We start from the raw sequence: 27,990 nt of genomic DNA, 5'->3' as shown, positions 1-27,990 counted from the left end.
CACCCCAGTATCCCACCCAGGAGGTCCTGCCGCCCTCTGTCCCGACAGTATACACTGCAGTGGGTGCATCCTGCAGCGAGTGGGGTGCAGAGGGGACCAGGGGGCTCAGTCTCCCAGGAGCAGCGACTCATGTGCTGATTCCAGCCACAGCCCAGTTCTCCCCAAGGCCCCCAGGCAGTGCCCCCCTGCCCTGCAAACTCCACCAAGAAAGCAAGGAAGGCTATGGGGCCGGGGTGGTTGACACTCTCCCCACTCCTGTGGGGGCCTCCTCTTGGCCCATGACAGCGGGCGGGGGCAAGCCAAAGGGGACCGGCCAGAGGCTGCTGCTCTTCTCTCTGTCCGCTCACCGTGGGAAGGTCGTGTCCAAGTGCTGGGGTGGGAGGGGGCGCACCCCAAGCATAGGGGCTGGTGCCTCTGCCCCTCGCTTTGAAATGCTGGCTGGGAGCAGGTTAGCCCTAGTTAAGGATTAGAGAATGTTGGAAACTTCCCTGCGTCCCTCATCCCTCGTGGGGCTTCTCAAACTTGAATATGCCTACAAATGACCTGGCCGGCTTGCTGAGATGCAGATTCTGCTGCAGCAGGTGGGGCCGGAAATCCGGACTTCTAACAGAGTCCCTGGGGGCTCAGCTGTGGCCAGCCCAGGCACTGAGCTGCCCAGGGTGGGATGTGGGCACGAGCCAGGGGCTAAGGGGGGGGACTCCTCACTAGCAGTAGCTGTGGGAGCCAGCCCCCACCCCCAAGCCGGGCCGCCATACACCCACCTTGCTGGGAGGGTCGTGTTGTTGGAAGGGGAGCCTGAGGGGCTGGGAACTGACTGCAGGTCTCATCCCCGGTTGCCAAGGGGGCTGATGGCAGAACTGTCCTCAAGTCTCAGCCTCCGGATTTCCTGTCCTGGATTTTCCAACCCTGATCTCCCCGCCCCTCCCTCCAGTGCCAGGTGTGGCAGCTGATAGCTCCAGGTCTGCTGAGAGCCCTGCACACAGCCTCAGTGACGCCCCCAAGCCTGTGACAATGCCTGCTTCACAGCCAAGGAGCCTCTAGGGGTTAGGAAACTTGTGTGAGTCCCCACAATGGGTCCCTGGCTGGCTGTCCATTCCCAGGCTCAAGTCCTTCCCTGACAGTCTCCCAACAAGGAAGACCTGGGTGAGGTGACCTATTTCCCTCCCCTCTAGGCTGCTAATTGGGTGGGCTTTGGGTCACCAGTCAGGCTATGAGGGCAAGGGGACAGACCGGGGCTGCCTGGAGCTTCCTTGTGGCTTGAGAGGCAGACAGAGCGGGTCCTGAGCTCTGCAGTGGGATGGCAAGCTGGCGGCAGGGATCCTAGGGCTGAGTCTGGCCTTGGCTGGTGCCCAGCAGTCCCTGGCTGGGCCCCCTGCTGATCCCCTCAGAGGCCGGTCTGCCAGGGGGGCCCAATCTGGTTAGAGCGTGAAGGGGGATTAGCGCAAGAACATGGGGTCCTGACCTCGGCTTCCTAGGCCCTGCTTTCCCCAGCCCTGGCTGAAGCTGGAGGGATTGGCAGAGTATGTGGGAGGAGGGGGCCACTGGGATAGCACCCAAGTCAGGGTGTGGGCCTGGCTGACCCCTTCTCTTCACAGAAAGGGGCCAGGCCTGGGTCTCTGGAGGTGTTCCCAGACCGGGGGGTGCTGCAGTTGGCGGACCGTTGCCTCTCAGCGTCCTTGATCTTGGGTTGTGGGGTTCAGACCGTGAGGATCTTGGCCTCAGGACTCTCAACTGGAGCTCCCCACCCAGCCCAGGTGGACTCCTAGGGACTCCAGCTCCCTCTCTATCTTGTGGGGTCCCACGGGAGTCACCTTCCTCCAATGCTGCCCAGACCTCCCTGCTCATGTTGCTGGTGCCAGCTCAGAACTACCCAAGGGTGTTCAGTTACTGAGGCTCCATGAGGGTACGTGAAGGGAAGCGCAGGGTTGATAGAAAAACAAGAGCGACCAGTGCTTCTCCAGCACCTCCTCTCTGTTTCTGAGCTCCCACTGGGTCTGCTGAGGCCACGTTAGGCCGAGGAGGTCAAGCACACCCGGTGCCCGACTGAGGAGGCTTAGGTTTCTTGCAAAGACCATACAAAGACAGCCTGTCCAGCTCCAAGTTCCTGGCTTCCGCTCTCAGTCACTCTTCCTTGTTTTGGCCAGAAAAATGCAGATGGATCACAGTGAGAGAACATGCATCTAATATGGGAAACAAAAACAGAAGAAAAATTATTAAATTTCTTTACTACCTAGAGCCCACTGATAAGTTCTGAAGCAGACAGAGTGACATTCCTCTAGGGACTTAACTGCCTTGATGTTAAGACTTTGCTAAGGGCAAAAGGCAATCTTAGCCTGACCCCCAACCCCCCAAGATCCCGAAAGTCTACCTTAACTAAAAATTCCTTTGGAATCTTCCCAAGGTACATGTTGGCAACCATCCCCCAAGCATATGACCCACCGATATACATCTGAAGGGTTTCATGACCAAGGTTTTATTAAGACAGTAATAAATTACCTTTTCCCAACAATAGCTGGCCCCCTGGAAACCTTGTTTCCACAATTTCTTAGAGACTCACACTGTCCCTAACCCCCTCACAACTTGAAAGTATATAATGGGTCACTCCTCATGACCCCGGGGCAGCTCTTCCTGGGTCCTGTCCCCTTGCTTTAATAAAATCACCCTTTTCTCACCAAAGACATCTCAAGAATTCTTTCTTGGCTGTCAGCTTTGAACCCTAATAACGTCTTTCCTACATCACATCCACATTAGTTCAGTTCAGTTAAAAATTAGTGAGCTCCAATGTTCTAGGTCTGGTGATACTGTAGGGAGCACAGGAGACAGTTCTTTTAAGAGAGAATGGTCTGGGGCAAAAAAGACAGAGAGAGAGATGATGGTCTGGAGTGGGAGAAGGATGTTAACCCAAAGTCAGTATTATTATTCGGTATACTAATATTTCATTATAAACCTGGATTAGAGCTAAGAAGGAAAAGCATGGGGTCTTAGGAATCTGAAGCAGAGGGAGCAGTCAGGGGAAGTGTCTATAGACTGAGATATGAAGGATGAGTAAGAGTTTACTGGGTAAAGGGTAGAGGAAGAATATTCTAGGCAGAGGAGTAGCAACGGCAAAGGTCCTGTGGCAGGAGGGATTTGAGGAACTGAAGGAATGACAGCCTAAGTGGAGTAATAGGCAGGGATGACAGACCACAGCACCTGTCACATCAGATCTTGCAAAGTCGGTGCCACTTCTCATCCCCACCCCATTTTGCAGATGAGAACACCGAGGCCAGAGAGTTTAAATGACTTGCCCGAGACCACGTGATTTAAGTGGCTAAGCCAGGGCTTACTGAACCCATCTCTATGATGACATTCTGCTGTGGGCTTTCTCCTGTCCACACACTGCCTCTCAGTGTGTGCTTCCTGGGCCAGCAGCATCCGTATCCCCGGGGAGCTTGTCAAAGCCCAAGACCTCATCCTCACCCTTAGAATCACCTTAGATTCTGATTCTAATCTTAGAATCTGGCCCCAGGCCTCTATTTATCTCCCCAGGCTGACTCTTGTCTGGCTGCTATGTCCTTGCTCTCCAGTCTGCCTTTCGCTGTCCTGCCTGGGACTTCCTTCCATGCGCCTATCTGCCCCGTGGCTCTGCCCCCTCTGCTTCCCCTGGCTAGGGTCCGGCCACCATGGCTCCCAGTCTGGATTTGTCTTTCCAGCTCTGGCACCCTCCCTGTCTCGGTGTATCTCATTCTGCCCTGACCAACCGCAGGCCATGTTCACCTCTGGGTCTGTGGCAAGGTCACTGCGGGATGAAGGTAGAGCAAAAACACAAGATGTAGGCAAAATGGAGGGGAGAAACATTACTTCAAAGAGGACTGGGAAAGACAAGACAATTTTTGACCAGATAGGAGGTCAACTGGAGCAAAAAACCCCCTGAGAATAGCTTTGTTTGGGTCTGTGCAGTGGCCAAGGCTTTGGAGGCCGGGGCAGGCTTCTGGTGCCCCCTAGTGAGCAAACTGGGGACAACAGTCAGACCCTGGGGAAAGGGACCGGCCCACTACGTTGGATGAGGGACAGAAGCCTGCTTTCTTAAGTACTGCCATGGAGGTCCTAGGACAGAAGCGAAATCGCAAGAACTCATCTTCTCCAAACCCGTGTGGTGTTGTTTTTGGGTTTTTTTTTTTTTTTTGTATTTTTTAAAGATTTTTAAAATTTTTTATTTGACAGAGATCACAAGTAGGCAGAGAGGCAGGCAGAGAGAGAGGGGGAAACAGGCTCCCCGCTGAGCAGAGAGCCCGATGCTGGGCTCCATCCCAGGACCCTGGGATCATGACCTGAGCCGAAGACAGAGGCTTTAACCCACTGAGCCACCCAGGCGCCCCCACCACCGTGTGATGTTTTTATCTCCATTGTATAAGCAGGGACACTTAAGGACTCAGCACCTACCTTCCAGGGGCCCAGTTGATTAGTGGTACCAGCAGGCTTCGAACCCAGATCCGCTTCTCCCAGAGTTCTGGCTCTTTCCAGCACCTCCTGTGCCTCAGGCATACTGCCTTTTCCCCAGGCTTTTAAGGCCCACCCTTTCCTCAGGTCTAGAGGCTGGCTTCTTCCGGGGTCCCAAGTTCCCTTAAGTTCCCTTTCCTTCCTGTGGGAGGGGCTTGCTCCTGGGGGCTGGCCCTGGGCCCCTCTGTACCCACCCCTGCACCCTCACTTCATGGATGGGCTCTTGATGTCACCTCTCCTACCTGCCCTGGGGGCAGCATGTTTCCTCCGTAAGCTCTGGGGCTCCCGAACGGTGTCTAAAAGGCCATAGGATCAAATACCTCTCTGCTATAAGCTGTCACCTTCTCTGGCCTGTTGCTGGCACTTTCTACTCTAGGCAAACCTCCCCGCTCATGGGTGGTGCTAGCCTTGATTAGGCTTCCTGCCTTCACATGGACTATTCTGCCCCTTCCTTCCCTACTTAGCTCCCCGTGTGAGTCCTTATAGAATTGCACTTCCTGAATTGTACTTTGATGCAATACTATTATAAGAACCAGACACTTGAAACCCATTTATTATAAGGGTCTAGTATCATTGATTAGGCCACACTGTCATTTTTTATAAGGATCCCTGGAGAATTCTTGTCTCATCTTACTACCCTGAGCAGCTATCCTCCTGAGAAACTGAATGTATACGTATACTGGGGACACTGCTAAGGGACGAGTCCCCCCTGTTCCATCAGCTCTCAGAGAGTCCAGAGCCCCTGCTCTGCCCCGGACCTGGCAGATGTGCCTGGATGACATCCTGCCTTGTTCTTCGTCTCTGCCATTGATTTTTCTTCTCTTTGCCCCACTTTTCACTCTTGCTTTCTTGCTGTTTTGTAAATCCCTATAAGCCACTTTAAAGCCTTTCTGAAACAAGGTTGGCTTGAATCAATAAACTAATCGATACAAATAAAAAACCTTCCTTGTAGGGTGGTGGTGAGGATTAAACAGGTTAGTGGATGTGAGTAGCCAGCCCAGAGTTCCCTCCCAGGCTTGGCTGGAGGGTCAGCTGCCAGCTGGGGCCCAGATGACTGTCCCACTGGAGTTGCCCACCTCCTGTGCGCCCTCCATAGTCCTGACTCTGTAGAAGTCTCTAGGCCCCTGCTCCTCCCTGCCTTGTCTTGTCCTCGCCATCCATGCTTTGTTCTCCCTGGCTCCCTGTGGGGAGGAGAAAGTGGATGGCTGTGTCTGTCTTCTCTTATCCTGCCTTTCTCAGAAAGTGTGCTGTCAGCGATGGCCCCCCCTTCCCTCCTCTCCCCTTCCCTCCCCTCCCCCTGGGATCTCAGATGCTCTAGGAACCAAACTTGCTGTGTGGGAGCAGTGTGGCTTGCTGTGGCTTGGGGTAGTCAGCATGTGGTGGGATTGTGTTGGGGGTGGGGGGAGGAAGAGATTATCTGGTTCAGTCTGTGCGTTTGACAGACAAGAAAACTGAGGCCCAAAGTGCAAAGCGATGGGGCCACATTGTGAACATACTTCGGCTCATTCACGTCAAGTCTGAGTATGACCCTGCCTTCCTCAGAGGTTCTCAGGGGCCGTTGTCCCCTCCCAGTCAGAGCAGGCTCTCCAGCACAGCATCCAGGCCTCTCTCTTGGACCATCCCCCCAAAGTAGCCCTGTGTTAGCCATTGACTGTTGAACTTTGAAACACAGTGGCTGAAAAGAACAACAAACATGTACTGTCTCACAGTTTCTGTAGGTGGCTGGGAGGTCTTAGACAAGATTGCCGGCAAGACGTTGGCTGGGGCTGTAGCTTAGTCAATTCCGGTTACTGTAACAGAAATACCATAAACTGAGTAGTTTATAAACAGGCACTATTTGTTCCTCACCGTCGTGGAGGTTGGGAAATCCCGGGTCGCGGTGCCTGCAGGCTGGCGTTGGGGAGGTCCCACTTCCTGGCTCATCGCTGTGTCCTCCCGTCTCAGACCTCTCCGGGGAGGCCGTTCATCCTGTTCACGGGGGCTCCACCCCAAGACCTAAGCACTCCCCTAGGCCCCGCTTCCCAACACTGTCACACTGTCACACTTAAGATTTCAGGGTCTGAATTCTGGGGGGCGTATCAGTACAGAGTCCAGAAGCTTGACTGGGGCTGGGCAATCTGTTTCCTTGATGACTGATGGACATTGCTGGAAGCCAGTGCTGGCCATTGGCAGGAGGCTGCTGGTTCTCTCCATGTGGGTTTCTCCAGAGAGCTGCTTGAGTGTCGTTGACACAGTGGCTGGCTTTTCCCAGAGAGCGTGAGGAGGGAACCTGTGTGACTGTGTGCCCCTGCAAGCCAGCGATCTCTTGTTTCCCTGTGTGGCCAGCCTTGCTCCCAAGTCAGAAGTTTATGCATCAGACCACCCTGCTAGTGCGAACATCTACTTAAGAAGCGGGAGAGATCAAGGTCACGGAACGGGGACAGTAGGCCCAGGCCAGTACAGGGTGTACCTTCCCGGGAGCAATTACCTGCATGACGGAAACTGGGCAGGGGACAGGGCCACCAAGGTGCTGTCTCCAGGCAAGGAAGAGGTGACAACAGGATTAGCAGATAAGGAATGGCTCTCCCGTCCTCTCAAGACCAAGGGGCTGCTGGGAGTTGTGGAGAAAGGGGGGAAGCGGCTATGCTGGCTGGGGGCGCTGGGGGCAGGGTGGCAGGTAGCAGAGGGTGGGGACACCAGGGGCAGCTGGGCAGGTAATGTGGGGTGGGGGTGCTGGGGCAGTTCTGGGAGCAGCCTGTTGACAGAATGTGGAGAGTGTCTCTGGGAATAGGGACAGACTAAACAGAGGTGCCTGAGATGCTTGCAGACAGCTGAGATCAAAGCCCCTTGGAAAGAGCTGGAAGACCCACCTGTGGGGTGGGGGAAGGAGAGGAAGGTGGGCACCAGCGTCTCCCAAAACCCACTGCCACCTGGCCGGAGGTGGGAGTCCAATGTGAAGTGACTGTTGCATTAAGGGACAGAGACAGCCAGCTGTAGTGAAGTAGGGCCCGAGCTGTAATGGAAAATGATATCATTTTGAAGGAGAGAAGTGTCTGTGTCACAGGCTTGAGATGCTTTCCTTCCAGGAGGGAGAGAACAGGGCACAGGCTGCTGGTGATGATGAAGGCTTCAGACCACAGGTGCCTGGGGCCACTTAGGGGCTTGGGGAACAGGAGAAGCTAGGGTTTGCAGGGGAGAGAGATCACAGGCTATCCTGGAGGGACAGGGTTGGGGGACGTGGGAGACTGCACTTTGCCAGGGATGCTGTGGCTCAGGAGGGAAAGGGGCCCGACCTCCAGATGCACAGCCAGGAGGCCGGGGGGCTGGGATCAGAATGGCCTTTCTGAGCTCAGGGACTGTACACTCTGCTACCTCATGCTTCTGTTTCAGTCTCTCAGCAGGAAGACCCGGATGGCGGGGTGGTGCCCTCACAGCCCAGGGACTGTGTGCCGGGGGGCCCCGTGGGCGGTGTTCATGGGGCTGGCAGGGAAACCTAAGGCCTGTGGGGTGAATGGCTGAAAGGAAGGTCATGGTCAAAACCCTGTAGGCCTAGCCCAGTAGGGGCTGAGGGTCTGTGGAATTGCCCAGCATTGGATCCCACATCAGGGCAGTCCCCAGCTGTCCAGCTCAAGGACCCTGAGGGCACATTTGAGGCTGGCTCTCCTGTAAACCCCCCTGGGTCCCATCCTGCTTTAACCTTAGGCACATTGCCTCACTTCTTGGAGCTCAACGCCCTCCTCTGCAGAATAGGGGAGGGCGTCCATCCCCCGACTTCTAGTTCCTGCTCCTGGGGCAGCTGTGCAAAGGGTTAGCTCTGGGACCTTCACTGCCTGGGTTCGGGCTCTGGAGCCACCACTCACCAGCTGTGTTCCCTTGGATTTCTCTGCGCCTCCCTTTTCTCCTTCGGAAAAGGGGAAAGTAAGAGTGTTTGCTCCGTGGTTAGTACCACAGTCAAGTGAGTTCTCGTATGTGCTGGCCTGGGGGACATGCTTGGAACATAGTGGCAGCTGAGCCCACCACTGTGGCAAGCAAAAGCTGTCCTGAAAAAGGGCCTTTGTGAAAGTCTACAGGAAGGATGCTGAGAGGGGAAGGGGGAGGCTGGTGGGCAGGTGCCTGAGGTCCTGTCTTTCCGTGGGGCCAGAGGAGGTGTCCAGAAGCTACTCTGGGCTTGCAGGGGCCAGGGATTTTCAGTCCCTGCGGTTCCTCCTCCCTTCCGTCAGGGCATTGATAATGTGGAGACTAATATCCTCGATGACCCCTGCTATCCAGGCTGTGGGGCAGGGAGGCAGCCCTGTGACCCCCCGCCAGCATGAGGGCGAGGTTGCATGGGGCCGACTCCAGCGTGGGCTCAGACTCTAGGAGGTGGTTCGACGGACGGCAGGCCCAAGAGCACGAGATCCACAGTCAGACCCAGGCCGGACTTCATGACCTGATTCTGCCACATACTGGCTGGGTTTCCAGCGGTGCCTTCCTCCTGAGCCCTCATTCCTTATCAGTAAAACAGAGAGTGGGTCATGGGTGGGTTACCACAGGTGTCAGATAGCTGTGAGCTCATCAAGGAACCCCTCCTTTGCTTGCTTCTTCCCAGTGCTGGATGATGCCTTGGGCGCTGAGCTGACCTCTGGGGGGTCTGTGGGCAGGGCTGGGGTCTGGCGAAGTCAGTCACGGCTGCCCGAAGCTCGTCCCTCCAGCTGCAACCACCTCTGTGCAGAGAGGGGAGGTGGTTGGGGACAAACCTCCCTCCAGAGCAGGGTACCTCTCTCCAGCTCCATCATTCCTTCCTTCCTTCATTCATTCATTCAGCAGATACTCTCCGAGCAGGCCTTTGGGTGCCCAGCACTCTTCCAGATGCTCGAGCACCATTGGGCCATCCCGGCCTCCCTGACTCATCGGGGCACTCCAGAGAAATCTCTTCTGACCAGTGTTTTTCTCCCTCTGGCTTTATCCTCTCAGGGACCTGAGCGAGAACACAATCCAGGCCATCCCCAGAAAAGCTTTTCGTGGAGCTACAGACCTCAAAAATTTGTGAGTCCAGGCCTGGGAAGGAGAAGGGTATAGGGGCTGGAGGGCTGCCCCTCGCAGTATCCCCGTGCACCTCCCCAAGCCCTGTGGTCCAGGCAGCTCAGGAGCTGGTATGGGCCCTGAGATGGCTGGTGCCAGCATGGTCTTCTGAAACAGTCTGGGGTTGAAGGAAACAGGCAGCCTTTGGGGATTGGGTAGAAAGGAGTGTCATGAACTGTGGGTGTTTAGGTGAAGTTTATGGTCCATTTGAATGGCACAGTCTGCATGCGCTTGCCCTTGAGTAGACTGAGAGAGAGCCTGGTGTGAGTTTCTCTTCCAGGTACATAACGTGGAAGTGGCCGCAAGTCAGTTAACTTCACTGAGCTTCAGTATATCGTTCTGTAATATAACGATATATATTATCGTTATATTATAACGATAATTATATATTAAGTTATAGTAAGTTATAATATATACATTATATATAAAATATATACTACAACTTAATTATAATTAAGTTATATTACATATTATAACGATATATATATTAATAACAAGCTCCCAGGCTTGTTCAAGTGCTATTTAAATGTGAAGGTTTCTTCCTACTACTCACATTTATCCTGGTGCACCTCTCCGAGCTCTGACTGTGGCAGGAATGGCAAATGCCCAACATGCTTGTCCTTGCCTGACCCCACATCTGTGGTAGACAACTGAGCACTGCCTTTTTTCCCAGGGACCCCAATCACAGCTTCAGTTTATTCCAAAAGCGGCATTCCAGGTGGCCACGGCTGGTCAGTCTCAGCGAGCTTGGCTACCGCTGCCCTTAGGAGACGCTGTCTCCTCGTCCAGCCGCCAGCACCTTCCGGTGGTCTCCAAAGTGGGCCGGGGGGCAGGCGCCTGCTCCCCGGAGGATATCCAAAGTCAGGTGGAGGAATAGGATATAACTTTTTAAATATTTATTGTTGTTTTTTTTTTTTAAGATTTTATTTATTTATTTATTTGACAGAGACAGGGAGAAAGGGAACACAAGCACAAGCAGGGGGGGTGGGAGAGGGAGAAGCAGGCTCCCCGCTGAGCAGGGAGCCCCATGCGGGGCTCCATCCCAGGACCCTGGGATCATGACACCCAGGCACCCCTATATTTATTGTTTTAACGAAATAAGAAAGAATATAAGCTTTTGTTAGTATTTGCTATTTAGATCTACACCTATATCTTGAACAAAGGACTGGGTGGGGCCAGGCCTCTTTGCTTTAAACTAAGGGAGTGCTTGATCAAAATGTTGGGACGCCCCTGCCCTAGGCAGCATGATTTCTGGTGTAACTTTCTTTTGCTTCACAGACAGCTGGACAAGAACCAGATCAGCTGCATCGAAGAAGGGGCCTTCCGGGCCCTGCGGGGGCTGGAAGTGCTGTAAGTGAAACAAGGGAAGAGTGGCAGGGGCTGGAGAGCCTGGGAATGCGGGAGCTGGGGCTGGGCAGCCAGACTGGGGCTGGGAGCAGCCCAAGGGGTGGGAGCGCCCCCTCACCCCCCTGTGCTAGCCCCATGGCAGAGGCCACACTCTCTGCTCTCCTGGGCTCTCCACCCAGGGTGGTGGGGACACCTGCTCATGGGGTCATGCCTATAGTGTATGATCCAGGCTTACCCTGCTCACGACCAAGCCCAGGGCAGTGTCTGTGTCTTCCAGGACTTTCTGACACGAGAGGCCTGAAGGCCCCCCTGCCTGCCTTTGTGAAAGCCTGCACTTGCCTCCCAACCTGCTGCAGGCGGCAGGCAGGCAGCCTCTCCCTCCTCTCCCTCCTCCTCCCTGTCCGGGCTGCCTTATCACCACTGTCCCAGCTCAGGCCTTCCTTGGAGGGTAGCTCAGTGTCTCCCGCTCCTCCCGGGGCGGGGCGGACTCCCCAGGATCCAGCCCAGTGCTGGCTCCCCTGAAAGGTGGACCACGGATCTGGGTGTGAGAGCCTGAGGGCTGGCCTACCGCCCAGACGCCCGGTGACTCTGGTTTCCCCGACCAGGACCCTGAACAACAACAACATCACCACCATCCCCGTGTCCAGCTTCAACCACATGCCCAAGCTGCGGACCTTGTGAGTCAGCCCCTGGGCGGCAGAGTGGGGGCCGGGGGTGGCCGGGAAGGGGGTAAAGGCTTCCATGGGTGGGAGAAAGAGCTCTCTCTTCTTCTTTGCATTCTCAGCAGTGGGTCATCCACTCAGGCTGGTGGCGGGGGAGGGTGTCGGAATCCAAGGGAGAGGGAAGTGACCTAAAATGGATGTTGAATGTCATTTCTATTTGATTTTTCCTCCGAAGACAAGTGACTTGTTTTTGTGTTTAAAAATGACTTATGTGCTTTCGGGCAGCGGGTCTGTGTGAGCTCAGGGAGATGAATCATTTCTGGTCACACTCAGGCCAGCGGCTGCCCCAAATGAGCTGGGAGGGAGGTGGCGGCCGCCGGAAGCATCCTGCTGCTGGTGACCCCTAGTGAGCCTGAGCGGGCGGCTGGGGCTACGTGCAGCACCCCGCTCCCTGGCAGGGGGTTCCCACTGTGGGGCTAGGGCCCCAGGCAGGTGGGTTGCGAGCTGCCCTCTCCCCTGACAGCCGCCTGCACTCCAATCACCTGTTCTGCGACTGCCACCTGGCCTGGCTCTCACAGTGGCTGAGGCAGCGGCCAACCATCGGGCTCTTCACGCAATGCTCGGGGCCCGCCAGCCTGCGTGGCCTCAATGTGGCTGAGGTCCAGAAGAGCGAGTTCAGCTGCTCAGGTGGGTGCCAGCCCTGCTGAGACTCTCCACAGCCCAACCCCTGCCTTCTGCTCCCCGCCCCAACCCCCATGTCTTGCTCCCTCCCCTGACCCCCCTCACCTTGCACTAACATCCGGTTCACCCGTGACCTCCTCTCTTGGCCCATCACTTTCTGCTCATCGCCTCCTGTCCTTACCCACCACCCCTGGACTGCCCACATCTCCTGTCCTTGGCCATCACCTCCTGTCCCCTTCCATCACCTCCCATCGCAAAAAACATGTCTGAGAATATTCAAGACAGCCTTTTTTCGTATTAGCCCAGAGTTGGTGACAACCCAAATGTCCACCAGCAAGGGACTGGATAAACTAATTATGGTCTTGTCCGTATGATAGAATACTGCCCAGCAGTGACAGAGGCAAGCTACCGAGATGCACAACAACATGGGCAAATGTCAGAGTTTTTGCAGTGAGCGGAAGGAGCCAGACACAATTTCATTTATTTGAATATGATTTCATTTATTTGAAGTCCACAGATCAGCAGGCCAGATCTTTGGTGGCAGGTCTCAGAATAGCGGCTGCCTTGGAATAGGGGCGTAAGGGAGCCCTCTTGGGAGATAGAAATGTTCTGTGTCTGGAGACGGTTCGGTGGGTGCACCTCTGAGAACTTTAGCCGCTGTGCACTGAAGATGGTGACAAGTGTGTTATACCTCAGTTTAAAAAACCTATACCAGCCACTATGCTTTATCCTGGTTTTGTTACCTGTCAGTGTTGTGTGGGTTTCCACAAATTAATTAATATTAAGGACTCAGTTTTCTTACCTGTAAAATGGCCATGGTGGGTTAAATGAGGTACTGCGTGTACAACCCTTCTCACAGCATGTGTCCCAGAACGATAAACGGGGTCCCTGTCATTCTCTGGTGACCAGTGAGGAGACTGAGGCTCCAGACTAGAACCTGGAGCTTCAGAGTGTGGGCCAGGATTTCCTCATGTGTGAATCACACTCTCAGGCAGCACAGTTAGGTTCAGATTCAAGTTCGGCAAACATTCAGCCAGCACGTGCTGTGTGCGGGGCGCCCGCAGAGTTGCATGGTCGTTCCCAGTGATTTCCTCCAGTTTATCGGCATTCAGAGAAACACTGTCTGCCCTGTCCCCACCCCTGACGCCATGTCTGGGGGTGGAGATGCGGGCAAGGGATGTCCCCAGGTCACCGCCCACTGTTCCCTCAGGCCAAGGGGAGGCAGGCCGATCGCTTTCCTGCACCCTCTCCTCGGGCTCCTGCCCAGCCATGTGCACCTGCGGCAATGGCATTGTGGACTGTCGTGGCAAGGGCCTCACCGCCATCCCTGCTAACCTGCCTGAGACCATGACGGAAATGTGAGTATGGGCCAGGGCGGGTGCTGGGATGTGGGCCCTGGGGCCGGACTAGGCTCTGGTGGCCCAGTGAACAGCTCACCTGAGGCCCCTCCATACACACGGAGGAGAGACAGCTGGCCTCGGCTGGCCGGAGCCCTCCACCCAAAGCTGGGCAGCTCCAGAGAGTTGGGAGGGGGTGTCCCTCTGTGGTCCATTTGTCCAGCCCAGCGGGGTGAGCCTGCTGGAGTCGGTTTCTCAGTAGTAGCCTGATTTGTGGGCTCCTTTCGGCCACAAAATCTGGGGTAATGGGACTCAAATACAGCAGCTCCTTTCCTCTGCCTGTGCCAACCTGTCTACTCCAGATGGAGGATGGGAGCAGGGGCAAAGGGTCTGGTTTGGGCAGGTAAGCCTGGGAGGCAACAGTCAGGACCCCGGGTTTCCTCTGTGTTCTTGCTCTGCAGCCGACTGGAGCTGAATGGGATCAAGTCCATCCCCCCAGGAGCCTTCTCTCCCTACAGAAAGCTGCGGAGGATGTGAGTGTCTCCTGCTGCTTCTTGGGAGTCAGCCTGGGGCAGGCGGCAGGGTCTAGAGCTAGCAGGCCACAGCGCATGTCTTGACTCTACCTCCAGCTTCAGCTCTGAGTGTGGAGGGCAGTGGTGTGACCTCCTCAGAGTGTCAGCGTGAGGCCCACGTGGGGTGTTGAGCCCTCGTCTGGCACATGATCAGAGCTGACTGTCATCCTCCCATCTCAGCGGGGGCACTCCTACGAGCAATTTCGGATGTAGGGCGCAGCTGGGATGCGGGGTAAAGTTTCCTCAAGAGCAGGCCAAGGCTGGATGGCCCAGCCGGAGCACGAGCCTCAGCCTGCACAGGGAAACAGCAGCCAGGGGCTTTTCAGGTAGATGGCAGAACTGGCCTCTTATTTCTCTAATGTCAAAGAAATGCCTGCCCTCCTGTGGCACCTGGGAGAAGGGGCCAAGCAGGGCTTGGTGGCTGCCAAGGGATTCAGCCATCTTCCCTCCTGCTCGCCTTGTAGAGACCTGAGCAACAACCAGATTGCAGAGATCGCGCCCGATGCCTTCCAGGGCCTCCGCTCCCTGAACTCGCTGTGAGTACCCATGCCAAGTTTCCCAGGGTCCAGGGTGCCCCCGCCCCTGTGCCAGGGCCCCTCTTGAGGGGGAGGCTGTGTCCAGCTCCCGCTTCCTCACTTGTGGACACTCTGCAACTGGGAAGAGGTAGAGGGAATCCAGGCAGAGCTGTTGCCCCTGGCAACTCTGATGCTCCTCCTGCCAGGAAGGGGATTTTCCTAGCATTCTTTGCAGCAGTCACCTGACGTGGCCCAGCCTTCATGTTGGCCCTGCCTCCCCACTGAGGCCCAGGGTTCTGTGCTCCTAAACCTTACTCAGCTCCCCGATAAGGGCTTCCTCTCCCAGCTCCAGTTGTGACATCAACCACACCTTGTGCCTTTCATCCCAGGTGTGCTCCCAAGTTGTGGCAGGAGACAAGAAAAAAGCATTTTCCTCCACTTCTCCCCATTTCCCTTCCCTGGAGGGTTTACCTGGGCAGGGGGGGTGGGGGGGGGCGGGGTGTTGTCCGTGAATCTACAAAATGCCATGTAGTGTCAAACATTCTCTTGGAAATGCTACTTCATCTCTTTTCCCAGTGCCCTTGCTCACACCCCCCAGGTTCACCAAGCCCCTCACTGTCTGAAGTGCACAGCACTTGTCTATACAGAGTACACTCAGGGCATGCTATAGTTGGGTGAGCCCCCCATTGTGAGGAGCCTTCTGTTACTCTGAGGAGGGAGTGTTTCTGCTTATCCCTGGCAGCACTGGACACATGCCATGCCTAGATTAGGGGCCTGGGAAGTGAAATAGGACGGAACTTCCCCTTGGGGCCTGTAGGAGGCTGCCAGCTCAGTCCCTCTGTGTGCACCCTCTTCTCTTGGAGTGGACCATGAGTTAGTGGGTGGGGCCAATTGTGAATGGCACCCCTTAAGTTGTGCAGTGCACAACCTACACAGCTGTACCTGACAGCCTGGTGACGGGGGTCTCATTGGCTGAGGAGATCAGATTCTGGAGGTGGCCTGCCAAAATGCAGGGCTCTTCATCTGAGAAGCGAATGACACCCTTCCTAAATTGGAACATGACAATGACCCATTTAAGTGGGTTCCTGTTGCTCACAAAGACATCTCCCCACTATACGGGAACTTGTGTGCTGATGTCATGCTAATAGACCTCATTGACAGTGTCCACCTTGGCAGAGCCTGACCTGGTCTCCCTGCTTCAGCCCCTGCCTCCTCCACTCTGATCTTTCCAAATGCAAATCCGATCCTGTCTCAGAGGCTTCCTGGTGCTCCCCCCCAGCAAAACCCAAGCTATTATTCCATTTGTTTCTTCTACTCAAGCCACACTGAGTCCCCCCAACCCCACCTCCAGGCCAGCCAGGATCCCACTGAGGGGCCTTTGCTTCTGCCATGCCCTCCTCCAGAAAGGATCTTGAAGCACATACTGTTTTTACACAGGCTGAGTTGTTTCCGGGGTGGATCGTGGGGGCTGCTTGCAATATTGGGAATGGAGTACACCCTGTCCCCAAGCCCCGTTGATACTTCTCCCTCTGCCTGAACCCATTCCTGCCTGCATGGCTTTGTGGAACCTTTGCTTTTTTCCTAATCACACATGGAATTCCTGCTCAACACAGAGAACTAAGGTGAAGAAACCCACTTGCACCCCCACTGCCTAGACCTCTGCACAGCTAAACTTTGACCTCTTTCTTTCTGGTGTGTTATCTGTTGCTTGACGTCAGAGCTCATTCCGTGTATAATGTCTGGCACTCGTGGTTTTTTTCTTTTAATTCTCTGGAAATATGCACATTATCCTGCCCATGGGATTGTCTCCTCTTTGTCTCTTTTTACATCCGGGGCCAGGTTATACCTGTGAAGTTCCCCAAAGGGCCCCTTTGCAGGCTTCTATGGGCTCCATGCATGAGGCAGAGAGTGGGTATTGGGGGAATGCTCCGCAGTAGTGGGGGTCATGGCTGCCCCAACCCACAGGGTACCTTTCCCAAACTACAAGAGGAGGCTCCTATCTTAACACACTTTACTGCCACCTGCTGGCCACTTGTTACAGCCGACCTACACACCTGCACATTGCCCCGTGAATGGTTTAGAGGTGGTGCCATTGTGTGGGGGCCCTTTGCAAAGTCATGTCCACCTGGTGGCTCTCCTCTTACTCTCTCTTTCTGCTGCTTTTTGTCTCCAGGGTCCTGTATGGAAACAAGATCACAGATCTCCCCCGGGGTGTGTTTGGAGGCCTGTACACCCTACAGCTCTTGTAAGGACCCATCTGCGGGTGTCCTTGGGTGGCGCGCAGGGAGGGGGCTGGTATTCCCCTGGCCTCTCAGACTAGCCTTGCCAGCCTCTTTGGGGTTTAGGACTCAATGAGGTGAGGAGCTTGGATGATGGCAGAGCTGGGGGTGCTGTGAGGGACTTTGGGGCTCTGCGAGGCCAGGGAGAGAAGGGGGTCAGGTTCAGAGCTGATCGCAGGACGCCAGAGCTGAGAGGCTCCTGAGAGGCAGCCTGTGTTCCCAAGGAAGTCAGCGGGACTGGGGACAGTGTTGTCTCCTGCAGGGGGACACCCTAGCTTAGGCTCCGTGAAGCAGGAGAGTTCAGGCAGGGGTTCCCTCCCAGGATCCCAGAGGCGCAGAACCTAAATGGTCCATCTCAGATGCCTGGCAACACAGCAGACTCTGGAAAGGAGGGTAGCCTCCAAAATGCCTTTGGGAGATGGCCTGACCATTGTGCTCCCTGCTTCCCAAGAATCTTGTGAGCATTCATAGCAGCTCCTTGAAAGGGAGAGGAGCGGGGGTGGGCAGGAGAGTCCCTTGCACAGAGAGGGCAGTTGGAGTTCTCGGCTTCCTGTATACAGTGGACGTCCCGAGGGCCAGCCTCCCTGTGCCTGCTCCTGGGCACTTCTCCCCAACACAATAATGCTTGGTGCCAGGGAGTTGCCCAGGGCATGCTGATGCAGCCGATTCTGCACCTCTCCCCCCACCCCCACCTGGCCCTGGTCTGCCCACAGGCTCTTGAATGCCAACAAGATCAACTGTGTCCGGCCCGATGCCTTCCAGGATCTGCAGAACCTGTCACTTCTCTCCCTGTATGACAACAAGATCCAGAGCCTCGCCAAGGGCACCTTTACCTCCCTGCGGGCCATCCAGACTCTGTGAGTGCCCTCTTGCCCTCTCCCCTCAGGCCCAGCAGGAAGACCTAGGGAAAAGGGACGGACTCTGGGGACAGGCAGCTGTCTTGCCCTGTGCCTTTTGCTCACCAGGAGTGTTCTCTTATAGAGGAAAGAGCACAGAATTTGGGTTGGATAGTCCTGAGTTCAACTCCTAGCTGTGCCTCTTACTAGCTGTGTGACCCTGGTCAAGTTAATCAGCTTCTCTGGGCCTCAGTTCACTCATTTATAAAATGAGGATACTCTTTTCTTCGTAGGGTTGTTAGGAGACAAAAGGGGACGTTTGTACAGAGCTGAGTTCATTGTAAGTGCTTCTTAAGTGCATGCTTAATGGGCATTTATTATGAATTTTGTCACAGCCATTGTTTATCTGCTGGACAGTGCTGTCCATCAAATAATATCCACACTGGGGAGGCAACACAGGTGTGAAACAGGTCAAATAAAAGGCTCAGCTCCTACTCCCTGGAGACCCTGTGCATCAGCAAGGATGTGAGCCACGAAGACAAACTTGTTAAAGCCCACACACGCCCGCCTGCAGCCCCCTTCCTGCTAATTAACTTACTTCTGGCAGGGAGAGGAAGATGGAGCGCAACAGGGAAATCTTGCCAAATATGTGAAATCAGAAGTTATAGGGAGACACGGGCAAGGTGGAAGGTTTTATGCGGCTGGCAGGATGTCCAAGGGAAATGCACGAAAGAGATTTCGTTGCTGGGGACCGCCACACAGGAGAGCCTGGGGAGATAGGGACCAGGACCGAGGGTCTCATTTGAGGAGTTTGTCTCCCTCTGTGGGTGGAAGCAGAGCGAACACATCACATGATGGCCTTCCTGGAGGTGGCCTCTGTCTTTCGCGGGATCTCAGAGAGCACTTCTGCCTGCCAGACACCAGGCCTGAGATCCTGGCCACTGCCGGCAGGTACTAGTGGGGACAGAGCTGGGGCAGAACGTTGGAACAGGAAGTCTTCCTGCAGGCGAGACAGAAACAGTGGGACCCTGAGAACAACAGCAGTCGCTACTGATTGTCTAGCCCTGACCCAGTGCCAGGCGGCTCGCTCCGTGTGTTAACTTCCTGAGCTCTCACAGTGGCCGCTGGGCATACGGTCCGTCATCCTGACTTCACTGATGAGGAAACTAAGGCAGGAGGTCACGGGACTCACTCTAGGTCACACGACACTCACAGAACAGGGATTTGGTCTCAGGTACCTCTTCATCATCCATGAGAAGTTAGTTAGCTTTGCCCTCGACTGTGCTTTTTCCATCAGAATAGACCTCGTTACTTAAGGCGGGAGAGCAGAACCGGACTTTCATGAACAACTATTACGTATTAACAACCAGAGTACAGTTTGGAAGAAGAATAAAGGAAACACAGACCCAGGAATAATCAGATCCTCTCAATACAGGTTTGGAGGGTTAAACGCCCTGACTGAGTCACGGGTCAGGCCTGAGTGGACTTATACAACCCACAGCCTGTTTGATCTCTCCAAGATCTGTGGCCGAGTGCCTGGGACCCACTCCTGACTTTGCTGCTGTTTTCCTTGTTCCAAGAGATTTTTCAAAGTGTTTTTTTTTTTTTAACAGTTTTAATGAAGTATAACTTATATACCATAAAATCCACCTGTTCTAAGCATACATGATTTTTTGTAGATTTCCAGTTGTCCCGTGATCACCCCGATCACATTTTAGAAAGTTTCCCTCACCTCCCCCAACTCCCTTGTGTCCCTTTTACAGTCAGTCCCGAGTTCCTGATGATCCCCAGGCAACCCATAATCTAATTTCTGTCTCTCTAATTTGTTTTTACTAAACATTCCATAAAAATGGAGTCATCGTGGGACACGTGGGTGGCTCAGTCAGTTAAACGTCTGAAGATTGATTTCGGCTCAGGTCACGATCCCAAGGTCATGAGATCCAGCCCCAAGTTGGGCTCTGCAGTGGGTGTGGAGCCTGCTTAAGATTCTCTCTCTCAAGGCGCCTGGGTGGCTCAATGGGTTAAGCCTCTGCCTTCGGCTTGGGTCACGATCCTAGGGATCGAGCCCTGCATCGGGCTCTCTGCTTAGCAGGGAGCCTGCTTCCCCCTCCCCGTCTGCCTGCCTCTCTGCCTACTTGTGATCTCTGTCTGTGTCAAATAAATAAATAAGGTCTTTAAAAAAAAATTCTCTCTGTCTGCCCCTCCCTATCCCACCCCTGCTAGCTCTCTCTCTCTCTTAAAAAAAAAAAAAAAAAATGGAATCATCATGATATGTCATGTTTTGTGACTGACTTCATGTTTTTGAGGTCCATTTGCACCTCGGTATGTATCAGTGCTTGGTTCCTTTTTATGGCCAAGCGATTTCCCACTGAATGGATTGACCACATTGTGTTTATCCTTCCTAATTGATGGCCATTGGATTTCCACTTTGGGATCATTATGAGCAACGCTGCTGTGAATATTTGCTTACAAATCTTTATGTGGACAAATGTCTTCGTTTCTCTTGGGCTTTCTGGGTCTCATAGGAAATGTATGTTTCACTTTTTAAGAAATTGTCAGTTTTCCGAAGCGGAGGTAAATCCCATTTTACATCCCTACCAGCGGTGTTTTTTGAGGATTTCAGTTTCTCTGCATCCTTGCCCATCCTTGGTATCACTTGTCTTTTTCATTATGGCCACTGTAGTGGGTGTGAAGTGGTGTCTCATTGTGGGTCTAATTTGACTAGTGATGTTGAGCACCTGCCGCAAAAGGTTTCTAGCTGGGACGTCTTTTTTTTTTTTTTTTTTTTTAAGATTTAATTTATTTATCTACAGACAGAGATCACAAGTAGGCAGAGAGGCAGGCAGAGAGAGAGGAGGAAGCAGGCTCCCCACTGAGCAGAGAGCCCAATGCGGGACTCCATCCCAGGACCCTGAGACCACGACCTGGGCCAAAGGCAGAGGCTTAACCCACTGAGCCACCCAGGCGCCCCTAGCTGGGACGTCTTAATGCGTATTTCAATCTTCCCTTCTGCCTTCTACTCTCACAAATGTTCATGGAGGGAACGGCATGGCCCCACGAGCAGCTCATTTCCGGGTGTGCCTTTAGCATGATGCTATTTTCCCAAGCAGGTATTTTTTTTCCTTCTTCCTGAGCATTTTCCCTTCTCAGCTCCCTGCTCTTTAGGATTGTTAAAAATTCCAATTTGTGTCAAATACCTAAGCCACTTGTCTCTGTGGGTGGTTCAAGTTTGTATAAATTGGCTTTGACACAAATAACCTGTTCTTAGAAAGGATATATTCTACCCCACACCCACTGAACATTTTAATACATGCCTGAACAACATAATTGCATTGATTTTAAACAGAGTTCTCTACTGAGATTGTGATAAAGGGAAGCAATTAGTTCAGGCAGAGGCCTGGCAGTGTGGCCTGAGCCAATGTGGCTGGGCAGCTGGGCGGATCCTGGAGCAGGGCCCGAATCCTAATGTATTTTCAGTCATTGACGGACTCTGCCATGGGGTGTCAGCAAACGCGTCTTCTCTGTGCAAACTGACAGTTTAAATGGGGAGACAAATGTCCAGTGAGATGCAGAAGGGGTGGGGGTGGGGCTGGATCACCTGGTGATGCTGACAGGAGCCTGGACTCAGGCAGGAAAGTGAGGGCGAGCCCAGGGGAGTGACAGGGACATCTGGGCAGAGAAGGCTCAGACCAGGTAGCCCAAGTAGGAAGCAGAGCCCAGGAGGTGACGAATAGGAGAGAGTGTGGCCAGGTCAGAGCTGAGCTGATGCAGACCCTGGGCAGAGCTCACGCCTCTGTTTGCACAGCCCTGGACCCCCATCAGGGCCCTGAGCTGAGGCCAATAAGTAGATGGCCTACCCTGGCGGCATTCAGTGGAGAAAAGCAGCCGTCCATGGCGAGTCCTCGAGCTGGCCCCTGCTCTATCTCTGTACTTGCACGCAGAAACGTTGGCTCTCAGGTACAGGTACTAGAATATTCTTCCCTGAGTCAGTTTAGAAAGCAGGGCCTGCCCAGTGCTGTGATGGCCACGATACAGGCCGGCAAGCTGGCTGCTGGCAGTTCAGATGGGGCTGGTCTGAGCCTTGTTGGGGTGGGGAGGGCCCACGGATGGGAAAGCCACCCATGTGGTCACTGAGAGCACCTCGGGTTCCTACAGTCAGCATCGCCTGCCGGCTATCCCCTCCCACATTTATCCTGCTGGTCGCACAGGCAGCCTGGTAGGAGAATATGAGTGGTTCCCCAATAAGCTGTTCAACCATGGCTTTTGGCCCCATTCCCTTCCTGACAAAGGCTATGGAGAGAAGCTGCTGTTGCCCGAGGCTGCAGGGAGGGGACGACCCACGACAAATGCCTCTGGGCACCGACAGTCCTGGGCTCTAATACCCGTTCTGTCCCCTCTCCCGTGGAAGGCTGGGGTGGTCTGGCCAGTCCCCAGGTCACTCTTGCCTCTGCTCGTGTCCATGAAGTGTGTTGGGGGGTGGGTACGGGTGGGTAGAGGGACAGAGGACAGAGTGAGGCTTGCCGGGGGTTCAGCAGGGACAGCGGGAAGCTCCAGAGCCTGTGGAGAGCCTTCCCCGCTGCCAGGTTCTGGCAAGGCTTCTCCCTAGTTGGTGGGCGAATCCAGGCGGTGGCCCAAGGCCGTGTGCTTCAAGCCACCAGCAAGCAGCGACCTCCAGGCAGAGGTCAGCATGGTTTGCCGCTCTGTCTCTGATCCCCGCTCTGCCCCCCACCCCCGGGACAGGCATCTGGCGCAGAACCCTTTCATCTGTGACTGTAACCTCAAGTGGCTGGCAGACTTCCTGCGCACCAACCCCATCGAGACGAGTGGGGCCCGCTGCGCCAGCCCCCGGCGCCTCGCCAACAAGCGCATTGGGCAGATCAAGAGCAAGAAGTTCCGCTGCTCAGGTAGCATCCGCCCATCCCGCGCCCCAGTCTGTCCACCGGCCGGCCTGTCTTCAGTCTGCTAAGGGGCCCATGATGATTTCTGAATGGCCCCAACAGTATGTCCTTGGCCACTCCAGACCCTCGCCAGAGGGTCCCAAATCGTAGCCCCAGATCTGAGTGGTCGGCTAGCTCCACCCCGCCTTGCACGGAGGCTTTTTCTGGGTGTGCCCGAAGGTCCCTGAGGGAGGCCTGCCCCGGGCAAGGACCCGGGTTCCTCTGCTCCGAGGCCAGTTTGCTCTCATGTACTGCTTTCAGACTCAGGAAGCCTGGGACCTCTCCTCAGTGAGAGAACTGCCTCCTCTAGGCTCTGGAGGCAGCAGAAACTGGCTGGGGACAGTGGGGGTCAGCTTCTGAGCCTGGATCCTGGTCAGGGACATGGCGCCTCGCAGCCCCATCCTTGCTTGGGCCACTGCCCATGAGTCTTCTTGTGTTTTTGGTGTTCCCTGAGAGGTTCAGCCAGGGCTGGTACTGTCCCCAGCCTCAGCCCAGCCAGGGAGCATCCGTGCTCTTCTCCAGCTGGGGGCTGGGCAGGTGGGCTCTGAAGCCCGGATTTGGGACCCCAGTGTTATTCCTGGGGTGCCCTCACCTGGGCAGTGGGTTTGGAGCCTGGGCTCTTCTGCAAGTCTTAGAGGATGGCAGCTTCATGGTGCTTCTGCTTCTCTCCCCAGCCAAAGAGCAGTACTTCATTCCAGGTAGGAGAATGGGGGGGACTGAGGCCAGTCGGGGGGGCCGATGACAGTGGGTGGGTAGGGGCAGCAGGCTGTGGGGGGGCCGGGGAGGCCCTGCCCTGGGCTGCTCAGCCCCCAGCCCCTGCCCTGTCCCCGCAGGCACGGAGGACTACCAGCTGAACAGCGAGTGCAACAGCGATGCTGTCTGTCCCCACAAGTGCCGCTGTGAGGCCAGCCTGGCTGAGTGCTCCAGCCTGAAGCTAACCAAGATCCCCGAGCGCATCCCCCAGTCCACAGCCGAACTGTGAGGCCCCCTGCCCTCTGCACGCCGCCCCTGCCTGCCCCCAGCCCCACTAACCCCCCCTGGATCTGCTCTGGGTTTCCCTCTGGTCCAGCTCTGCCGGGGAGTGCGGAAGACCCCAGCGTGGCAGCTGCGGGTGTGGCAGGGAGCGGCTCCCCACCCCCCCGCCACCCCCCACAGCCCCTCTGCTCCCAATCACAGCCTCAGACCCTCAAAGAAATCTCGGGCCCACAGGCAGGTCGGCAGCCTGAACTGGGGGAGCGATTCTCAGTCATGCTTTTGCCTTCTTCTGGGGGATATGATCCCATCAGATCAAGTTGGCTCTTAAGCCATCCTTCAGCTGTTTTCTTTCTTTAAAAATGTAAATTTGTGCTCATGTGTGTGCGCGTCCGTGAATAGCTACACATGCCTGTCATTTGTGTAGGTACATTTTTGTGGCATTTTTAACGTTAAAAATACCCCCCAGTATGCCCATCCATCCTTCCTTTGAAATAGGATCCGTTTGCCTTGCCAGATAAATTCTGGGAACCCTGTCTGAGTCCCAAATAATCTCAATTTAGAAGATAGTCTCATGTCTGTCATTTATGAATGTGTGAGTTCTCTTCATTGCCTCTTACAGACGATTAAACAACAATGAGATTTCCATCCTGGAGGCCACCGGGATATTTAAAAAACTCACTCATCTGAAGAAGATGTGAGTTACCCATTGGCGGGAGGTGGCAGTGAGGACTCCCGGCTGGGGAGGGAGAAGGCAGATACTGGGTGTGGGGGAGCTCCCAGCGGGGAGGCAGGGCTCCTGTGCAGGGGGCGGGTACTGGAAGGCGGGGGGGGGGGGGGGGGGGGGGGGGGGATCCCCAGCTCCATCATCCCACTGCTGCCTCCTGTCCAGCAATCTGAGCAACAACAAGGTGTCAGAAATCGAAGATGGGGCCTTCGAGGGCGCAGCCTCTGTGAGTGAGCTGCACCTGACCGCCAACCAGCTGGAGTCCATCCGGAGTGGCATGTTCCGAGGTCTGGATGGCCTGAGGACCCTGTGAGTGTGCAGTCCAGGGAGCAGGGCCGGTCTGCCCCAGGCAAACCAAAGCCAGAGTGTGGGCGTTTGCGCTGAGAGGATGAGAGACTCCCTCTTCCCCTAACCCCAGCTTGCAGCGGCCGAGGGACAGCTGGGGACCCTGCCTGTGGTGGGGCCGGTGGAGCCAGTGATCAGATGTCACCTGGGGAGTGGGGTTGATGCCCAGTGAAGGGGTGAGCGGAGGTGGGCCCCATTGGGGGTTCCCCTCTAGCTGCCCTCCAGTTAGGCTGCAAGAGCTCCCCTGTGTGTTCGTTCAGGAGTGGCCAGCAGGGATGGAGGTGGGAGGGCTGGGTGGCCCCAAGGGGCACATGGCTGAGGTGACTCAGCCAGCACAGATGGGGGAGCAGGGAGGGCCCATCATCTCTGAAATTCTAGGATCCTGTGACCCAGAGCCTGGCCAGAGCTGACCAGACATCAGGACTCAGTAGGATCCTGGGGTAATCCCTCCCTCAGGGAGCACCCTCTTTCCACCCAGACAGCGCCAGCCCTTCTGATGACCATGTAGACCTTCCGAGCGTGCAGTAGACTGTGCTGTCCAGTCGGGCTTCCTATGTTGACTGAAATGTCCCACGTCCACACTGTCCCGTCAGTAGCCACGGGTAGCTCTGGAGTTCCTGACATGTGGCTAGCGCCACTAAGACACAAAATTCTGAATTTCATTTCATCTTAATCATCAACAGCTACATGTGGCTGATGGCTACCACGTTGGGCAGCACAGCTCCCCCCCGCCCGGCTGTAGGGCTAGCGATCTGTTTCCCGAGCTCAGACCGTGGGATTCATGTAAAGGAAATGAATACATGGAGGGATTTCCTGTGCCTTTCTGTGTTTTTCTGTTGGCTTGTTTTACAAAACGGGGATTCCTTTTGTGTTGTGTTTCACCACTTGCTTTTGTCACGTGTGAATCGGGTGGGGCTGCTTTCCCAGGCTGTGCTTACAGGGCTGCCCTGCTTGTCCTCACCCTGGCCAGGGCGTCCTCGAATGAGGGTGTTGTGGGCTCTTCAGTGCTCGGGGTCCCCATGAGGGAGGCTTGGAGGGGGACGGAGGAGAGGGGCAGGGGGTGCTGGGGCAGAGCTGGGGCAGAGCTGGGGCAGAACAGCACACGGGAGCCACGGTGCAGGCACCGGAGAAAGGCCAGAACCCCGCCACCACACACAAATGACTGCTGCTACCATGGGTAACGAGCAGCCACCTTTCCGGTCTCGTGCACCCCCATGTACGTTGGCATTCACACGCATCCGTCCACCGCACACGGGATGATTCCATGTAGCTATTTCTGAACAGAACCCTAGAATCCATTTTATTCAGTGACCTGCTTTGTCCTTAAACACAATGCGAGCACCTGTACGTATCATTAAATTTCCTTTACAACATTATTTTGAAGGACTACATATTATGTAATTATTGGAAATTTGGGCTATTTTAATTTTTGTTATAAGCAATGTTGTGATTGATATCTTTATCACGAAATTCTGTGCCCCTCCAGGATTCTTCCCTTTTTTTTTTTTTTTAATTTATTTATATGACAGAGAAGATCACAAGTAGGCAGAAAGGCAGGCAGAGAGAGAGGAAGGGAAGCAGGCTCCCTGCTTCGCAGAGAGCCCAATGCAGGGCTCAATCCCAGGACCCTGGGATCATGACCTGAGCCAAAGGCAGAGGCTTTAACCCACTGAGCCACCTAGGTGCCCCAGGATTCTTCCCTTTTGATAAATTCCTAGAAGCCTGGCTGGAAGAAAGCATGAAGGGCCCTTTCAGGGTCTTTGGTGCCTGTCACTTCCAGGGAGGCCCCGAGTCACTCTCCTGCCAGCCCAAGTGTCAAAGTACCCGTTCCCCCACAATGACCCTGGGCATTATTATTATATTTTTATTTATTTTGCTATTTGTCAGGCAAAGACTCAATGTGCTTATGTGTCCTTGATGACTAGTAAGTTTAAACATTTTTTATCAACTTTCATAAGCCATCTTAATTTCTTTTGTGAGTTACCTATCCTGGGTCAAGCTTGGTTTTGTTTGTGTGGGGGGGGATTGAGCCAGGTTTTTGAGGGTGAACAGAGATTCTCACAGACATACATGAGGAAAGGAGTCATTCTAGAAGGAAACCATAGCCAGGGAGGGGCGTGGTGATGCAGGCCCGGATGGCACGCCCGCAGGCCAGATGAGCGCAGGTGTGTCGCTCTCTCGGGGAGTGGGCAGACGCTTGTCCAGGGCTGAGTAAGACAGGCTCCCCCAGGTCACAGTAAAGAGGGGAGACGTTGTTCTGTGGGCAGTAAGGGCACCCCTGGGGCTTCAGACTGGAGAGGAACACAACCAGGTGTAGGTTTTAAGCAAGTGTCCCTGGGGGTGAATGTGGAGCTGGCCTGGGGGTGCCTTGGGCACCCAGGGAGTGAAGGCGGTGGCAGGATGGACAGGGGAACATCTAGGGGGGAGGGTCCGGAGGGGGGCACAGGTGCAGGGGGTCCTGGTGCTGTAGTCCTTCATCTTGGCTCACTGCCTTGAGAGGAGACTTTTTGGGGGATCTGGGGGGGGGCACAGTGCGGGCAGCTGGATGGCGGCAGGGCACAGTGGGGGCTGCCCCCTTCCTGCCCCCCAGGATGCTGAGGAACAACCGCATCAGCTGCATCCACAATGACAGCTTCACGGGCCTGCGCAACGTCCGCCTCCTCTCGCTCTATGACAACCAGATCGCCACCATCTCGCCCGGGGCCTTCGACACCCTCCAGGCCCTCTCCACGCTGTAAGTCCGGCTGGGAGGGAGGGCGGGCAGGCCTGGGGCTCTGACAGCAGCGTCCGCTCCCTGGCGGCCACCCGCCCTCCTGATGGTTGTTACTCACTGGGGGGGTGTCGGGCACTCGTGTTCCCTGGGGTCCCACTGTGTCCGGATGCCATGTCTTCATAAGTGCTGGCCGTCTGGGAGGGAGCCCCGGGTGGCTGTGTGGCTGCGTGGCCTGTCCGCGGAGGTGCGAGAGGGCTCTGCAGGGAAACCGTGCCTGGCAGGGTGTGTTGCTGGTCACACGGCCACCTCTTCCAGAAACCTTCTGGCCAACCCTTTCAACTGCAACTGCCAGCTGGCCTGGCTGGGCGACTGGCTGCGGAGGAGGAAGATCGTGACCGGGAACCCGCGGTGCCAGAACCCAGACTTTCTGAGGCAGATCCCCCTACAGGATGTGGCCTTCCCGGACTTCAGGTGTGAGGAGGGTAAGCTGTGGGCTCCTGGGCAGGAGGGGAGAGGCGGGCTGGCAGCCCTGGAGAGGAGGGCTCTGG

The 27,990-nt window shown here is 55.2% G+C and overlaps 1 protein-coding gene across 1 annotated transcript in view; it reads left to right on the top strand.

Annotated features, from left to right (window-relative positions):
• Positions 1 to 27,990, top strand: part of SLIT1 (slit guidance ligand 1) — a 185,377-nt gene that overhangs the window by 122,239 nt on the left and 35,148 nt on the right. Inside the window, exons 6-21 of the mRNA XM_047701989.1 lie at positions 9,412 to 9,483; positions 10,798 to 10,869; positions 11,472 to 11,543; positions 12,052 to 12,215; positions 13,420 to 13,567; positions 14,008 to 14,079; positions 14,583 to 14,654; positions 16,807 to 16,878; positions 17,626 to 17,769; positions 22,489 to 22,652; positions 23,360 to 23,383; positions 23,519 to 23,663; positions 24,280 to 24,354; positions 24,550 to 24,693; positions 27,320 to 27,463; positions 27,758 to 27,924. Of these exons, the coding sequence (XP_047557945.1) occupies positions 9,412 to 9,483; positions 10,798 to 10,869; positions 11,472 to 11,543; positions 12,052 to 12,215; positions 13,420 to 13,567; positions 14,008 to 14,079; positions 14,583 to 14,654; positions 16,807 to 16,878; positions 17,626 to 17,769; positions 22,489 to 22,652; positions 23,360 to 23,383; positions 23,519 to 23,663; positions 24,280 to 24,354; positions 24,550 to 24,693; positions 27,320 to 27,463; positions 27,758 to 27,924 (1,751 nt within the window). The remainder of the gene's footprint in view (positions 1 to 9,411; positions 9,484 to 10,797; positions 10,870 to 11,471; positions 11,544 to 12,051; positions 12,216 to 13,419; positions 13,568 to 14,007; positions 14,080 to 14,582; positions 14,655 to 16,806; positions 16,879 to 17,625; positions 17,770 to 22,488; positions 22,653 to 23,359; positions 23,384 to 23,518; positions 23,664 to 24,279; positions 24,355 to 24,549; positions 24,694 to 27,319; positions 27,464 to 27,757; positions 27,925 to 27,990) is intronic.

The sequence above is a fragment of the Lutra lutra genome, chromosome 14 (assembly GCF_902655055.1).
Source record: "Lutra lutra chromosome 14, mLutLut1.2, whole genome shotgun sequence".
Classification (NCBI taxonomy): Eukaryota; Metazoa; Chordata; class Mammalia; order Carnivora; family Mustelidae; genus Lutra; species Lutra lutra.
This window is presented reverse-complemented; position numbering and strand designations above follow the sequence as displayed.